Source organism: Amblyomma americanum, chromosome 10 (genome assembly GCF_052857255.1).
Source record: "Amblyomma americanum isolate KBUSLIRL-KWMA chromosome 10, ASM5285725v1, whole genome shotgun sequence".
NCBI classification, from domain to species: Eukaryota; Metazoa; Arthropoda; class Arachnida; order Ixodida; family Ixodidae; genus Amblyomma; species Amblyomma americanum.
The window spans coordinates 111822427-111839779 of NC_135506.1; the positions used below are offsets into that span (position 1 = coordinate 111822427).

At 47.2% G+C, this 17353-nt stretch overlaps 1 protein-coding gene across 1 annotated transcript in view; it reads left to right on the forward strand.

Moving 5' to 3' along the window:
• The first annotated feature begins 202 nt into the window (after nt 1–202).
• LOC144107831 (F-box/LRR-repeat protein 12-like) overlaps nt 203–17353 on the forward strand; it is a 34672-nt gene continuing 17521 nt past the window's right edge. The window contains exon 1 of the mRNA XM_077641039.1: nt 203–510. Coding sequence (XP_077497165.1) covers nt 323–510 — 188 coding nt within the window. The 5' untranslated portion in view covers nt 203–322. The remainder of the gene's footprint in view (nt 511–17353) is intronic.

Below are 17353 nucleotides of genomic sequence, written 5' to 3' on the forward strand. Positions count from 1 at the left end.
TTGAAAGCACCCAAATAAAGTTTTTCTCTCTCTCTCTCTCTCTCTTTCTCTCTCTCTCTCTCTCTCTCCGGTCTGTCGTCATTTCACTCCGAGAATAACATTAAGAGGTTATGACTTTACCCGCGGTCATGCAATCGAAACCGAAAAACAAAAACGAAACTGAATTCATCAATCCAACGAGATCCGAACAAAGTCGAAGTTCAAGCCAGCCGCATCTTTCGCTGTGCGCGCTCGTTCCGCCGGTTGGCGTAGATGGCTCACATCCAACAACTCAGCTGATCGGTGGGCACGGCAGTGATTGCCCAGGGCACAGACGAGCGCGATGACCCAAGTGGAGCGGGTGCTGCACGATGTGTTCCACAAGTCGCAGTGCATTTTCCTGCCCCACAGCGGCCGCTCGCAAGCCGCCGCCTCGGATGTGGACGGTTTCCTCATCAACGGCTTTCCGGACAGTGTCCTGCTCGAAATCTTCTCGTACCTCAACCTGCTTGAACTGGGAGTCGCAGCCGGGTGAGTGCTGATGTTAGTGTTGCACCAGTATGACAGAGCACGAGCTGCTCACGTCTCCTCAACCTCCGTTCAGGCTTCGCGTTGTTTCACCGATGCAACAAAACCACAGTGCGGACTGTCATTCTGCGCGACTGTTAGCCACTCGAAGCGGAACGCTCCACTTAGCGTACGTACTTGTAACCTTACTATGGCAGGTCTCGACCGGTTTTGTATTGATTGAGCTGGAGAACGTAGCTGGTGCGCCCGTTTAGCTTGAGAATCCTTGCAACTTACGGTTACTGACGTTCATCCGTCGATCCACTGTTATGTCAGCTTCACAGCAGTTCGGTGTGGCCTCTTCATTACAGTTATGACAGCCTAGGGGTTAATAAATGTTGCGTACGCTGCCTTACATGTATGTGCTACACGCAAAGCTTACCGGGGCTGCTGCAGATTCTTCACGAGGGGCTATTTTTCTCCCTGCTTCTGTTTTCTCCAAAATTAGTGACCTCCTTTTCTGAATAGACATTTAATATGCCCCAAACTCTCCTATACTAAGGTCCATGCCATTCTATAAAGTCAGTAGTTGGGATTTTTTCGGTGTACAATGTTGTGAAGCGAAAGTATCAGCAACTGTTGCAGTTATAGTTCGAAGAAAGGACAAATAGGTGTGAAACGGCAGCAGCGTGGCCGAAAGGCATTAAAAACACAAGTAGTTCAAGAATAAGTTGCAATGATCTAATTTAGAGAGAAACGGCAGTTCTTTCTTGGGCAAAGCCACTAATACCACACAGTCATGCCCTGCTGATACGAGCCCCATCAATGTGGGCGAATCGAATTATGGACACTGTTTCTGGGGGCGAAAGTTTTTCAGTGTATTTATGCCTTATTAATATAAAAACTCTCTGTCCGTACAATGGACAGAGAGAAAATGTATGCAACTAAGAAAAGAAGCGCCAACAGAGACAAGACGTAAGAAGTGACACGGACAAGCGCTTACTGACAACTGATTTTTTATTCAGGGAAACACGCAACATATAGGCGAACAGTACCGGTGATAATCAGAGGCGGTAAAGGTCACATGGTGTATAGGGCCATAAAAGCGATAAAAGACTTGCATGGTGAATATGTAAAAACGATAAGAAGGAGCAATGACACGTGGTGTACAGGCCACATGAAAAGGAAAGTATAAAAGGTTTTTAAAAACAAACATGAATTTCAGTATTTAGGCATGCGCAGATGGCAGCTTTTTACACAAGTTCCAAATTCAACCGCGGCCTTCTAGAAAAGCCAGTTCACTCTCATAGAGCAATTTTGACGGGTCACTTACGCATTCCAAGCCCTTTCGTTTGATGAAAAACGCCTCTTTTAACTCGCGAGCTAAGCTGTCTTGACTTCTAAAACAACAGTATCTTCTAAGCGAGGCATGCACTTACATTTTTTACAATGAATCGGAAGATTAGATCCAGTGCCCTTGTCAAGTGATCGGTCATGTTCCCTCAAACGCTAGTTCAGACACCTTCCTGTTTGGCCAATGTAAACCTTGCCGCATGTAAGCGGGATCTGGTAAACCACCCCTTCCTTGCATCCGACAAACATTCGAGCATGCTTGGTTCCACAAGTTTGCTTTTTTGGTTTTTGGTTATTAATCAGAGGACACAAGGAAGCCAGCTTACAAGGGCGGAAAAAACTACAGGGACCTTGAACTTATTCGCCACCTTCTTCAAGTTATGTGCCACACGGTGCAACTACAGGTTTTACCCTCCTGTAATCCTCCGGAATGTGATGCCTTTTTGTGCCTTTTAGTTTTTGAAGCAAGGACTCAGTTACTGCCGACAAGATGGTCTGCAGGAATCCTGCCCTTTGCAGCCGTTCGATCTGGAGTTGAAAGCTCCTTTGCATACGATGTTCACATGACCTCTTAATCGAGTATTCTAATGCTGATATGGCTATGGCTCGTTTGACTGTTTTAGAGTGGAATGACTTATATGAAAACAGGTCTTTTTGAGCCCGTGGGTGGTACATCCAGCAAATTCCATCTTGTACCAAGGTGAGTTCCAGGTCCAAAAACTGCAACTTTTTGCCTTCGGGATGTTCACAGGTAAATTCCAATCCATGGCTTTGCTGTCTAAATACTTCTAGAATATCATTCATGGTTTCAGGGTATGTCGATGGGTCCTGTTTGTTTAAGACGACTAGAAAATCATCGACATACCAAAATACCTTCAGAACTTTCCCTTTGTCCAGAACAGTGTCCAAAACTTCATGAACGGCTGAGAGAAAAATGTTACTTAAAATAGGTGCCACACAAGAACCTATGCAAATACCTTTCTTTTGAATGTAGACCCGATTTTCAAATTCGACCACTGTGGCACTTGGGTAGAATTCCAACAACGTTATAAAACTGTCTATTGACATTCCCACTGCATTTTGAAATGACACCGCACCTTTTTTCTCGATACAAGATTGAACGGCTAGGATTAAATCTTTGTGGGGAATAGAGTAATAAAGGGCCTGGTTCCAGGTGAATTCATCGCTCTTTTCGGCACTGTTCGGCCTTCCTACGGAAACGTAAAGCGGATGTGTAGGATCTTACGATCGGAATTGTGGAGGCAAGTGCGGCTCTATTACGACTGTCTACGTGTCGAATGTCACACTAGAAACCCTGAATGGATCGCCGAGAAAACGTTCCGGGCATACAGGAAGCTCGCAGCTCAGGCTGTAGAATTCTGGTAGTGCCATATGCTGAATAACACACCTAAGGCACCTGACAAGAAGGACTGCAATGTTGAAGTGAAGGTACTGGGGCAGGCACAAGTCATGGAAGAAGTGAGCCGGTTTCTGGCGAAGGGTCCAAAATTTAGCCTTGCACCTAGGACTGTGGCTCACGAGCTTCTGTCATTGAACAGGCGTGTGTCTGGGAAGGCTTCGCCGGAGAACCGTGAGAGATGCTTGTTGGACGGAGTAGACGCTCTGTCAAGGACAGCTTCGGAAAAATGCCCAGGGGGCCAAAACGAGTTCAACACCGTCGTCACTTTTTTCAAGGACAGAGGTCTGCGGTTATTACAAGCAGACAAAGAAGGAGGTTTTGTGGTGGTACCATCGGGATGCTACAAAGAAAAGACCTGCGCTGCAGTGGAAAAGAATTTCGCTGTGACAAGTCTCAAGCCGGGAAAAGTGAGATCTCGAGCAGTCACCCTCTGTAGGAACCTGGATTTGGAAAAGATTGCAAATGCTATAAGTAAGTGCAAGGAAAATACTCTAAGCATGTTTTTCACTGCCAAGACTCATAAGGTAGATGTACCGTTCCGTTGCATTGTGAGCGAGCGCGAGTCTCGGCAACGCATTATTAGCCAATTCCTCTTAAAACATCTGAATTCACTTGTTGTAGAGGATCCCTTTGCAACGAAGAAGTCAACTGATGTAATAGACTTTCTTCAGACTTGTGGAACTATAGGCAGCGTTTTGTCGGTCGATGTTAAGGATCTTTTTTTATTCTATTCCCCACAAAGAATTATTCCTAGCCATTCAGTCTTGTATCGAGAAAAAAGGTGCGGTGTCATTTCAAAATGCAGTGGGAATGTCAATAGACAGTTTTCTAACGTTGTTGGAATTCTACCTAAGTGCCACGGTGGTCGAATTTGAAAATCGGGTCTACATTCAAAAGAAAGGTATTTGCATAGGTTCTTGTGTGGCGCCTATTTTAAGTAACATTTTTCTCTCAGCCGTTGATGAAGTTTTGGACACTGTTCTGGACAAAGGGAAACTTCTAAAGGTATTTTGGTATGTCGATGATTTTCTAGTCGTCTTAAACAAACAGGACCCATCGACATGCCCTGACACCATGAATGATATTCTAGAAGTATTTAGACAGCAAAGCCATGGATTGGAATTTACCTGTGAACATCCCGAAGGCAAAATTGCAGTTTTTGGACCTGGAACTCACCTTGGTACAAGATGGAATTTGCTGGATGTACCACCCACGGGCTCAAAAAGACCTGTTTTCATTTAAGTCATTCCACTCTAAAACAGTCAAATGAGCCATAGCCATATTAGCATTAGAATACTCGATTAAGAGGTCATGTGAACATTGTATGCAAAGGAGCTTTCAACTCCAGATCGAACGGCTGCAAAGGGCAGGATTCCCGCAGACCATCTTGTCGGCAGTAACTGAGTCCTTGCTTCAAAAACTAAAAGGCACAAAAAGGCATCACATTCCGGAGGATTACAGGAGGGTAAAACATGTAGTTGCACCGTGTGGCACATAACTTGAAGAAGGTGGCGAATAAGTTCAAGGTCCCTGTAGTTTTTTCCGCCCCTTGTAAGCTGGCTTCCTTGTGTCCTCGGATTAATAACCAAAAACCAAAAAAGCAAACTTGTGGAACCAAGCATGCTCGAATGTTTGTCGGATGCAAGGAAGGGGTGGTTTACCAGATCCCGCTCACATGCGGCAAGGTTTACATTGGCCAAACAGGAAGGTGTCTGAACTAGCGTTTGAGGGAACATGACCGATCACTTGACAAGGGCACTGGATCTAATCTTCCGATTCATTGTAAAAAATGTAAGTGCATGCCTCGCTTAGAAGATACTGTTGTTTTAGAAGTCGAGACAGCTTAGCTCGCGAGTTAAAAGAGGCGTTTTTCATCAAACGAAAGGGCTTGGAATGCGTAAGTGACCCGTCAAAATTGCTCGATGAAAGTGAACTGGCTTTCCTAGAAGGCCGCGGTTGAATTTGGAAGATGTGTAAAAAGCTGGCATCTGCGCATGCCTAAAAAACTGAAATTCATGTTTGTTTTTAAAACCTTTTATACTTTCCTTTTCATGTGGCCTGTACACCATGTGTCATTGCTCCTTCTTATCGTTTTTACATATTCACCATGCAAGTCTTTTATCGCTTTTATGGCCCTATACACCCTGTGACGTTTATCGCCTCTGATTATCACTGGTACTGTTCGCCTATATATTGCGTGTTTCCCTGAATAAAAAATCAGTTGTCAGTAAGCGCTTGTCCGTGTCACTTCTTACGTCTTGTCTCTGTTGGCGCTTCTTTTCTTAGTAACATGCACCAACTAGCCCAGCAAAAAGTTCTACTTAAAATGTATGCAGCCCATCGGGACCCCCATGTATTTTTTTCCCCTTAATACGGACAGCGATTAGAATAAATCCAGAGTGCCTCTGCCAGAGGTTCTGCCCCTTGTATTTTGAGTCCGGAACATCAACGAAAGTCAGTGCAAAAGTGCAATTGCCGTAACAACGGTCTTTTATTTTTGTGCAGTTTTATGCGTTACAGTGGCAGTGTGTGGTTTTATACTACAGTGTAAGTTTACAGTGGCAAGGTACCTGGTAGACATGCCAGACCATTTTCCGCTTTGCATGAATGGTTGTAAAAAACATTCTTTGCGCTACGTTGAAAACCTCATGCAGCATTCAGCAGCTGTTAGCCGAGTAAGTGCAGAGGGCTTGGGATGTGAACAGTCTTAATGGGAGGTACTTCATCACATCAAGAGGCACTATCACACTTCTCATGGACCACTAGGCACTCCACTGCACACCAGAGCAGGCACTGAAACCTGCTTTGCATAATTTTAGAGATAATGGTGACCTGAATGACATACCTTAAGCTTTCAAGGTTGCCCAATTTCTGCTTCACTATCTGCCAATGTGCAGAGAAGCAGTCTGTAATCATGAATCGTTTTTTTTTCTTTCTCAGAATATTTCTTTGTTTTTCTTCATGATTCGTTATTACGGATGACTCACTTTATGGACAAATTTGCTCAGAAACCAGAGAGTCTATATTAACAAAGCACGACTACGCGTGCACCAGTTCCATAGCATTGGCGAGCAGTTTTTTTTCCCACCGTTCTTTTTTATGCTACTGCGCCATAACTTTATGATGGTCCATATATTACAGGCCTCTGACTCCACCCTATTAAGCTCTTCTGCATACCACAGGCATCCATTTTATCCTGCTACAAGAGTAGAAAATATACGTAATTTTATGCATGCACAGTGTTTCTTACAGTTGTATACTTCTGTGTAAACAGAACATAAACAAATAGTGCAAGCAAGCAGCAAAAGTCATCTTGTAGAAAAGGCAGAGTGGTTACAAAGAAAACATGGTATATATTTATGAACACAGATTACACACATCATCATTTCAAAAGTGTTTTAGCAGAACTGCCCTCAGTACATTGCAGGAAGGTTCTTGCGTTTTCTTATTTTTCTAACATAAGTTTACCTCATGGATGGCCTCAGATGTGCTATAATTATCATATGGAGTTTTAAGCATGCATGACGGACATCAGGAAAGAGATCTGTCTGCCCCTATTAGCACAGAGGGCTGCTGCTGTGATGTTTGTACAATTGTTCTAGTACTTACCGTAGCATATGGACTCATTTCACCATTCAGCACAGGAAAATTTCATTACTAATTTCAGTGCCACCCTTTGCTCTTGGTCATTCTCCCACCAGTAATGTAATCACATATCAATACAGATGGAAGTACATATCTTTGTCATACTAAGTACAGACTGATACTGTAATGGAAGAAGTCGTGGCAGAATGCTGGTTTTGCGGAAATTTGGATTTTCTATTATAATTACTATTTGGTAGCTTATTTTTAAATATGGCACTCCAGCTGCCTGTCCATTTACATGTCTTTGGCTCAGCTTTCAATTAGCTTCACAAGTGTGATTTTGTGTGCAGGTTTAGTTCTAGTCAGCTCTGTTCAGTTCTTACATTGCCTGAATGACAGAGAGCCATTTTGTATAAACATTTACTTTTTTTGTGCTATTTTACTTGCAGCTATTTGAGCGATCCAATTCTAACAGAACGGAATACTCACCGGCAAATTTTCACATTACTTCTTAAATTGCAGAATGCAGGGTTAAGTCATCTGGAGTGATCTCATTCACCAAAGAATATATGACCTAGTATTCCAGTCTACTTTTGCCTTACATTCTTATTTATCCCTGGGGTCAAGCTGACTGTAAATACATGATTTTTGAGCATAGCCTCCCACTTTTTTGCTTGGAACATCATGCCCTGACATTTTGACCGTTGAGGGAAAGCCGGAAAGGCAGCTCTAGTGGTGCACCTCAAAACTCTTCATTACAAATAGCTGTTCGCATGAATTGTGCTTGTTTGGGTTCTATTTTGAATGTTTTTTTTTTCATTCTGGCAAAACTTGTGAGAGCAATGAAAGCAGATCACACTGCTTCTGTTGCATTTAAGAGGAACAGGGCGACAAATGCTTCCAACAAAACACTGTCTTCTTTTTTCTTTTACGGCCAAGAAAATAAGGGCAAAAAATCTGGGTCACTTCTCGGGAAGAACTGTTTCACTGTGGTTGTGCGTCTATGGGTAATCTTTTTCCTCACTCATTCTTTCACTTGCTTAATGGAGTATTGACACCTAACTTTTTAGTGCATGTTTTCTTGTTTGTAGTCTTGCGTAAGGCATTAATAAACATGGATTACCACATGGTGTTCTCCTACTACTGCTGCTAAATAATTTATAACCATTTCTTTCTCGTGCTGTTTCGGTTTCCGGTTTCAACAGCTGAACGATGACTGTGACGTCAAAGCGTGGCTATAGGTCACGTTAGGCATGAAAAAACTGCAATATAATCACTGCTTCTACATTCGTTGTCACTCCGGCTCCTGAGGAATGCTGGCTTCAGCACTGTAGTGAATTAAAATGATGAAGCAGCAATTATATCCCAGTTTTTCCATGCCTCGCATGACATATAGCCACACTTTGACATCACAGCCATCGTTCGGCTGTTGAGACCGAAACTGAAACAGCATGACGGAAAAATTCGATTATAAACTATTTAGCGGTCATGGGCGAATACCACATGGCAGTTCATGCATAGCAGCATCTTCCGCATCATTGTGGAGAAGAAAACATGCCACCAAAATACTCTCATTTAATGAATTGCCTATATTTTTACTTATTATCATGATGACTTCGATATTATATAAGCATTAGTCACTTATACATGTGTACAGACACAAAATTTCGAACACAAACTGTATGGTTTGTTTCATGGGCGTAAGGCAATGCCTTCTAGCAAGTTTAATTCTCAGGTATTGAGTGGAACGTCAATGCCCACTTTAGCTCTCACGCTGACCGAGACCAAGACTGCAGGTAGAAAATCGTTTGTAATTAGTTATTAACAGCGCGGCCTGGTGTATTGAGCTCGTTTTTATGATTACTGGGCCCGTAGGCCGCTTACAAGGACAAAAGAAACGAACCGAAAAAGTATGTGTCTCTACTCCTTTGAAATAATTATCTCCACCTATGCTAGAGGGGTGGTCATGACACCATTTTTCCGACTCAAGCTGTTTATTGCATGTTCGCTATACATCTCAAAACAACTGGACAAGGTCAATTGGGCCAGCGAGTAATTAGTAGCTAATTTCTAAAATTTATCCTGAACTGTGTGGCAGTCAGGAAACACTGGCGCGCTCGCGATTCGTGACGACAAACCGACGGTCACGTGCTTAACGACTGAACTGCGCGTAGTTTTGTTCAGGCTTGGGCATAGCCTCCTATGACTTGGGGTGCGAGGGGGTGAAGGGTGGTAGTTGGAGGGGGACAAAGGCGACAAAGGACTGTGTCCTTCCCTCATTCTGTCTAGCTTCTGCGCTGTCTAGCCGACTTCATCACAATGTGCCACGGCCGGACTCAAGCACCGACCATGTGCGCGGCAGTTTTGCAGCAGACGATGGAGCTGTCTTGTTATGACGTCACTCAGGCTGCTTCAAAATGGCCGTCACTACCAGGGGAAGGGGCTTAGAGCCGATTAGTTGAAATCACAGTTTATAGCTGAAATGCGCGGTTAGAGACCTACGTCTTTTCTAATTGCGCACAAAAGCGTCGTGGCTAGTAGCTGCAATGTAAAGGCACAGTTTGGTAGACCATGTCAAGCACACTACGGCTATGGTGACTATTTCGCCAATATTATCCCCTGTCAAATGCCCCAATCGAGTATCTCATATACCCGCAGGACTGAATTATGGTTAAATTTTGGTGTCGTGATGTATTGAGTTTCACAAAATATCCAAATCCCGTATTGCTGCCTTCGTTGTCGCATTGCGCCCCTGTTTTATGCTCCGGTCACCTTCACTATTTGTCTTACTAGGTATAACAGCAATTAGCCAGGTAGCCCAGACTCTGTCGAATGGCCCCGTGGCTTCGTCCCAGGCGGCGCACACAGAGGGACGACATCAGCTTCGTGGAACGGGGCCAAGGAACGACTGGGCCCGCTCACGTCCACGGCCTCGCTGCTCGCTTTCATACATTCGATCTCGGTGCTGCTATGGTGTTGTGCCTACGAAAACGGGCCTGACTCGATCTACCCTTTATTATTTCGACCGAGTACTTTTACGCGTCAGTCATCGGGAAGAGAGAATAAGCTTATTTCAGTAGAAAGACATGTCGAACTGTGATTTTTGTTTGAAATGGATACGGATTAAAGTCGTGTTAAAGTAAGCATTCCGCTGGCCACGTACAGGATTTCCATTTTTCTTCAGCACGTAACACGTTTTCATGATTCCGGGTGAAAATTCCCATTAAATCAAATGAGAATGCCAACTTGTAGTAACTGAAACCAGTTGGCGCAGTCTGAAAACCTGACGGGTTCCAACTGTAAAAAATGAAAATTACACAATTGGATTCAGCTGAAAATTCCCATTAAACCGAATTGAAATTCCAACTTATATTTAGAAAAGTCCGAAAACCTAACTGGTTCCGATTGGTTCCATTAATGCGGTTGTAAAATCTTCAATTACAACCTAGAGGACTTTTTTAGCTGTGGGCGGCTAATGTTTTTACCACTGTCTCAATGATGGGTTGCTTTACATTCAGAGGAACAGGCCTTATATTCAGTAGCCGTGTCAAGTTCGCAGTTTTAAATTTCTTTTAACGCGATAGCGCTAAGGCTCCCGTTCACTAGAAAATCCGGTGTTGTCAGCGAGAAACCCCGGGAAAGCAACCAGGTGGGCAGCGTAGGTCGCATGACTGCGGCGTATTCACAACCCGTCCACCGGGTAGTGAGCACCATCGCGGCAGCCACAGTGGCAGCTAAATTAACGACTGGTCGCGAGAAGTTGCCCAGGAGGGGCATGCCATGGGTCCACCTGCCATTGCCTGCGCCAGGAGTGGTGTGATTGGTTTATGGTTTAAGTGGGTTTAACTTGCCACTGAGGCTACAAGGGACGCCGTAGTGAAGGGCTCTGGAGAGTTATACCACCCGGGGTTCTTTAGCGTGCACCGACATCGCACAGTACACGAGCCTCTAGAATTTCGCCTCCATCGAAATTCGACCGCCGCGGCCGGGATCGAGCCCGCGTCTTTCGGGCCAGCAGCCGAGCGCCGTAACCACTCAGCCACCGCGGCGGCCCTATAGGAGTGGTACGAGGACTCCCAGGAATCTCTAAATAGAGAGTCGAGAATTAGTAGTTCCGCATATATGGGCGTTAACCGATTGAAGCTGTGGCGTTATACCCGTACGCTGGAGCTTCAGTGTCCCTCCAATTTTTTGTTATACGTCCTTCTCCGCATATAAGTGCTGCACAAGTGCCGGGCACAGCGGTGCCGCCGATGCACATGTATCGGCTCCTGCTGAGCTGCAGCTCTGCGCAGGAGGACATCGTCTCCGCGTGGCACGGCCTCGATCCCGGCCTTGCCCTAAAGAGGGCTATGAAAACGTATAAACTGGTTTCGAAACGCGGTAATTGCGGCGCTTTTGGGAGTGATTTCGACTGGCTGGTGGCCTGCGACTTAGGGGCATTAATGGAATGGCATAATTGTTTGGCTTGGTTGCTCTCTCAAAGTTGAAGCAGAAGTAAAATGAGCAGTTTTGGAAAGCGTTATCTTATCACTTAACTCGCCCCCAAGTGCGAGGGTCGTGGCGTGGGGGTTCCCAGCCGCCGTTTTTATCAGCACAATGATTAGCCCTGAGGGCTTTCGCCCGTTAGACCAGCACCGCTCCTGGACCGTGGGGTACGACGTCGCCCTCGGCGGAGTCATTTGGCGCCGGTGGGAATACGTTGGGCCCGTGATGGGTGCATCCGCCCGAGTCTTGACGTGGTTGGCACGAAGGCGCCAACCTCGCTCTCTGTTGCCAGAGCCGTGCCGACGTGCATTTCTTCGACTGCCAGGGTTGCCGCTGGGCAGCTGAAGGCAATTAAAACCGAAATTGAAAGCAGCCAAAGATTAGCCCGTCAGGTTTTTTTTTTTTTCTGCGGGCCTCACTGGTCGCCAACGTCATATACAGGGTGCTTTTAGCGCTCTAGAGTTAAAGGCTGCACCGTGCGAAAATGCATGCGCTTCTGAAAGCATGCAGGCAAAGCAACCCCTCCAGTGCACGTAACTATAGTCGAAAAAGCCAAATTTTATCGATCGAGCCACAGCGCCAAGGCTAATCACGTTTTCGAAATTCTATAAACTGAAATGGCTATTACTAACGACTGGCTACAAATCTCTAATTGCAACTAGGGGCCTTGCTCCACTAGTTAAGAAAGTTTTTATTAAAAATGGGTTTTACAGCTTACTACTTTAGACGATTCACCGGTTTTCTGGTGCCTGCAGTTACTATATGTTGCAAAAGCCATATTTTTACCCCAAAAATCAGATTTCTGAACATTTATGAAAGGGATCGCTGAAGCACCCGGTATACTACAGCGAATAGTGGTATGGTATGCGCTCTGTATATAGGTGCTCTATAGGATGCAGCCAGTTTTGGCGCTGTTTGTGGTAGTAGTAGTGAGGCTTATAGCATCGTTTAAGCGGTCATTTAGGGTCGTGTCTCCCATCTGGAAGTGACTTCCTCTGCCCGACCTGCGGGAAAGGCCCGAGTCTTCTTGCCTTGGGTTGACGATTAAATCGTTCCATGCTTCTCGTGGGGTGCTGCTAGGAAGGAGTTCTTTGGGCGAGGGTTTGCCCTTGCATGCACGAAGTATATATGGCCTTGTATAGTAATTTCAGATGTGTTGCAATTTTGGCATTTCGAATCGAATTCTGCTTTGGAGATTGCATGTAATTAGTGAGGACTTGGGACAGATCCTGTTGGGATCCTTCCGAGCGCTGTGGCCACTTCTCTAGCGAGCTCTGGATGACGTGGCGGAAAGGCTGTCCTTGTAGCCCCTGGTTATCTCAGTAAACGTGTTCCAGATTTCGGTGTTGTTTTTTGTTTTGTTCTTTTTTGTTGTTGTTTTTTTCGGGGGGGGGGGGGGGCGGTTGGCTAGGCATCGAGCCAGCCTATCCGCCTCCTCATTGCCTGTGTTTCCAGAGCGTGCAGGAACCGATATAATAATCTCCGCAACGCTCTTTCTGCCGCAACGTTAGAGGGTTTTGACCGCTGCCGTACTCCCGGAGCCCTTGTAATTCGAGATCGCTCTTTGTGGCCATAGATTTCGTAGAGATGACAAGCGCCATTTCCACCTTTTCTGCCAGTGTGGATGAGTTGACTTCCGCTGTGGTCAGGGACCCGAGGTCTGACCCACGTACGGCAGAGATTGGTAGTAATTTTCACTTATTTTTGCGGCACCTACATAAGCCACTGCAGGATCCCCTTGATATTCGTTCTCTATGGCTTCTGCCCTGGCCGCTCTCCTGCCATCATGCCCATGTCCGTATCGCATGTTTTTCGGGAGTGGTTTGATTCTGATGTGTGGCCTGATTCGATGCGGAGGAAGCTTGCGGTCACATCGAGCCTTTCCAATATTCATCTGCCATGTAGTATTTGTCCTGGAGAGTATTTCCTGCGGGGCTGTCGTGACGGCTCTCGTGACACAATGGCGCTATACCTTCCCGTTCCAGCTTGTATACCACATTCGTGGCCGCTTCTTCAGCCATGCAAGCGTGCGCACAGTGCGTGGCTGTAGCCCGTTGGCGGAAGCTGCCGCGGAGACGAGTGCAGGCAGCCAGCCGTGCCGTCGTCGCTGCCAACACCGGCGTCGAATCAAGGTCGGCACGCTGGTTCACTGGACTCGCTTGCAGACAGATCGCTTTGCTGGCCCCAGCGTGCGTCCTCGTTGTACACCGTAGCTCGCTCGGGGAAGAAGGCCGCCCGGCGTTTATTTTCCTGTCGTATAGTTGCGCCGCTGGCCAGAGGCAACAGCAGTCCACGTGGCCGCTCAGCTAAGTGTGCAGCGCATAGGGTCGCGTGCCTGGGTGCACGTTTGCGTGCAAAGCAGGCAGCGACGCTTTGCAAATAACGAGTCGCAGGGGAATGCTTAAGTTATGTAACTTCTGTCTTTCTTAATAGCGGTTACTTTCTGTTCACAGCAGAGAATTGGTAATTCGGCAATCAATAAAGTTTTGGGTATTGTAAGCCGAACTGGATAAGTATCTTCGAAGGTATAGAAGAGGGCAAGCACCCTTCGGGCTACGTTCGGAGTTTGTGTGCTCGGTCCTCGTCGGTGTTGTGTTGTCTTCCTCACATCACACCGTCAAATGATTTAATATCTGAAGTGATCGCACAGCTATTGTGGGGCTGTTATAAAAATTGGCGCTGGTTTAGCTCTGGTTAAACCTGCACTGACGCGATAGCTACAGCTGGCCGACTGGAACTTGGTCACGTGACGAAACACGTGATCAGCCACGGCGCCACGCTGAAGGCTCGAAATGCTACCGTAATGTAGCTATCGCTACAAAATAAGTAATGTATACCTTTCTTTCAGCACTGTCAGCCACTTTCTCATGAACATACCCTAACGCATGTGCCTTCATGAAAGCGCTTAATATTTTCAGTGTCCGTCTTCCTTTCTGAAAAAGGAGTCGTTCGGCACTGTTACTTTGGCGGTATTTATTTATTTCTTGATAGCTGCGTAAGCTGTGTACTTTTTTTATCCGATATCGTTCTCAAGCCAGCAGAACAAAACAGCTTGTAATGTGTTTAGTGATGATCATTGTAATCAAGTAGCGATACTTGTTTATGTGCAGCGATTACTGAACTATAACCGCACTGAAAAACACGGGTAGGTTCAAATTTCGACTAATGGTAATTATAAGCTAGCAGGTGCAGTATGGATGCCTTTCACCTGAAATTTTCTTATTTGTGCTTCACAAAAGAGGTGAGCCAGTGGTGCCGTCGGCTGGCAATGGGGTAGCAGGAGAATCCGAGGAACGCCTTGGCGTGAGTGACAGAGCGAAAGCATGTGCTGGTAAACTATGTGCAGAGACTATATGGCGTAAAAACATAAACGGTGCACCACGAGTAAAGAGATGTGAACTATAACGATGGAAATTGCGCTAAAGACGACACCAGAGAAGAGAGGAGAACAGTACCAGCAATGCACTAACATTACAATGAATGAATGAATTCAAAAAGGTAGGCCCAATGGCCAGTGAGTGGGGAGGGGAAGGGAGTTAGGTTTTGAAATGGAGAACTTGCATGGAATCAGAAAACGTCGTATCCGTGAAACATAAACGCGCGTTCGCACTCGCTAAGTGTTATCAGAGAAGCTACTTAGTTGGAAAATTCCGCGGTGGTAAAAAAAAATGCTAGCTTTTCCGAGGCGACCTTGGGCATCGTTCGAGAGCTGCTTATATCTGTTCTGTTTCTCTTGCGCGTGTTTCTGACAAGTTTCCAGCTGTGCACGTCGAAATGGGCCTTCGCTGCGCGGCGTGCATTCTCGTCAAATAGCGCCGGCATATATGTGAAGGCGGAGATTTCGGCCCGAGGGTTTGTCGTTCTGGCTTTCGTGGCCCATGTTCGTGGGTTCGCGGCCAGAGACTGAGTAGCAAGGCTGCTGGAGAAGACTGTACAGTTTATTTTGCTTATTTGCAGCAGTCAGGTTGCTCACGTGAGATAAGACCAGCAGCAAGCGCAAGTCAGTGAGTGTAGTGCCCTACTTGCGCACACCCATTCCGGCTGATTAAATATCCAGTTGGAGATCCCGTCTCCCTAGCCGGGGAATCTCTGTGCTTGATCAACGTCAATCAAGGGGTCACTCGGGACGACATGGGGAGTCGCCCACCGCAGGAACCGGCACCATTGCTAAACTGCTGCCCGCTCACTGTTGTCCTGGTGGCGAGTGCCCGCACTTGTGACGTTGATGTCAGTCCGGTCGCAGACTTGCAGTTCTGGGAGAGAAATTCACTACCACGGAAGCAGGCCCTGCAGATGCATCCGTCGTTGACCAGGGTCAGCTGAAAGGCCCGCTTCCAACAAGGTCTGGAACCCCGACGTTTCTGTGGCGGTGGGAAGGGATTTCAAGGAAGAGGAGAGGTTCGGTTTCCAGACAGGGCGGACCACCGTGGGAAAGTGATGACTCCTTCCTTTCGCCGCCGCCATTCCGCACGGGGCAGAAGGACTTGTCCCCCGTCGAGGCGGTTAGGCCCGAATGGTCACGCAACACAGCGTCCGCCTTGCCAAAGCTTCGACGCTCAGGGTGTTGGCTCCGCGCTGACGCCCCTTTGAAGACTCGTCACTCGAGTGAGGTCCCACATGAAAATTCTTCTCTGGCTTGAGGTCGGTGCCCGTCGCAGAAAACTTGTGTCAGCGCGCGGGCATATCGGGACTCCGCTGCGTCAACCTGCACAAGGGAGCCGGTGCTGGAGGTCCCTCCTGAGCGCAGCTGAACTGACCTCCGAGCCTCGTGTCTAACCCAATGAGGGTATTTATTACACTTATAAAAGAAAAATTGAAGGTGACACTGCCCGAAGAGTATGATGCTATCGCGTATTTAATGCATATATGCAGAATTGCTCGTTCTCTGCTTAACATTCATAGACTCCCGGGTGTCCTCCTATCTCTCCTGGTGCAGCGGTTAAGCGATGCGCCACCACCCTGCAATGGCAGGTGCTGCGGGGTTTGTAAGAGCCAGGTTGCTCTTCCTGAGCGACCATTCGTTATTTGACTGTCATGACGTGCCACGTTGCGCAGTTTGCTCACAATTCGCGATGCAACGTTACCAGAACAAACGTTGATCCGGTCGTAATGACGCCACAAAGAGGACACGTGACCTACGTGGTCCGCTTGCCTCATAGATACGTTGCTTCTGTGGGAATTTTTCTTGGATTTTTTTCGCTCACGGTTGAAGACACCGATGACGGCGCTCAATTTTCTGCGACACGAGCTCCTTAACGCTATCGCGTTGAAAAGGCGGCAGTTGCCGACAACTTCGCATGGCCCCCGCAGGGTGGAACTAATCGCGGCAGCTAGAAACGAGATTAGCATTTTAATATTTCACTCTGTTGAGCAAGCCGGCGGCATCGGGATTCTGGCGCTTACAGTTTCGTCTTCACTTGACAAACCCGCGATACACCAGTCATGCCCCCTTCGGTCAACCTCAGTCTGCACTCGGTTGAAAGCCTTAGCAGCGGCCTATTTTGTGGTCACGGAAGAATATCTGTGTGTCGGTCGCGGATGCGGGCGGAGCATCGCTGCAGTTGTATCGCAGTGCAGTCGCAAGTACGCGTCCCTTTCCGCGGCGGTGTCACCTCTTCACTTTCGAGACCCACCACAGCGGAAGGAGCGTGGTTATCAGGGTGTCCTTGCGGCGGTGCGCTTATCTCGACCCCGTGCGCCATGGATGCGTCTCCGCGAAGAAAGGATCACTGCTCGCGTAATTGCCGGAGACCCACTGCGGCGGCAGTCAGCGCGGGGCACGTAGTACGCCGGACGTGGTACACGCGGCGGACACGCACGCCTGACGTGCCTCACGTCGGCGCACCCAGAAGGCGCCGCCCGCGTCTGGGCGCGTATAATTACGCTTTGTCGACAAAATGAGAGCTTTTCCTCCTCTCCCCCCGGGTCGCTGGGCCGGCTGTCGGCCAGCTCAGACAACCTTGGCGGCCCGAGGTTTTGTAATTTCGCGTTATCAGGTTCCAACAGTTGACTATGGAAAAG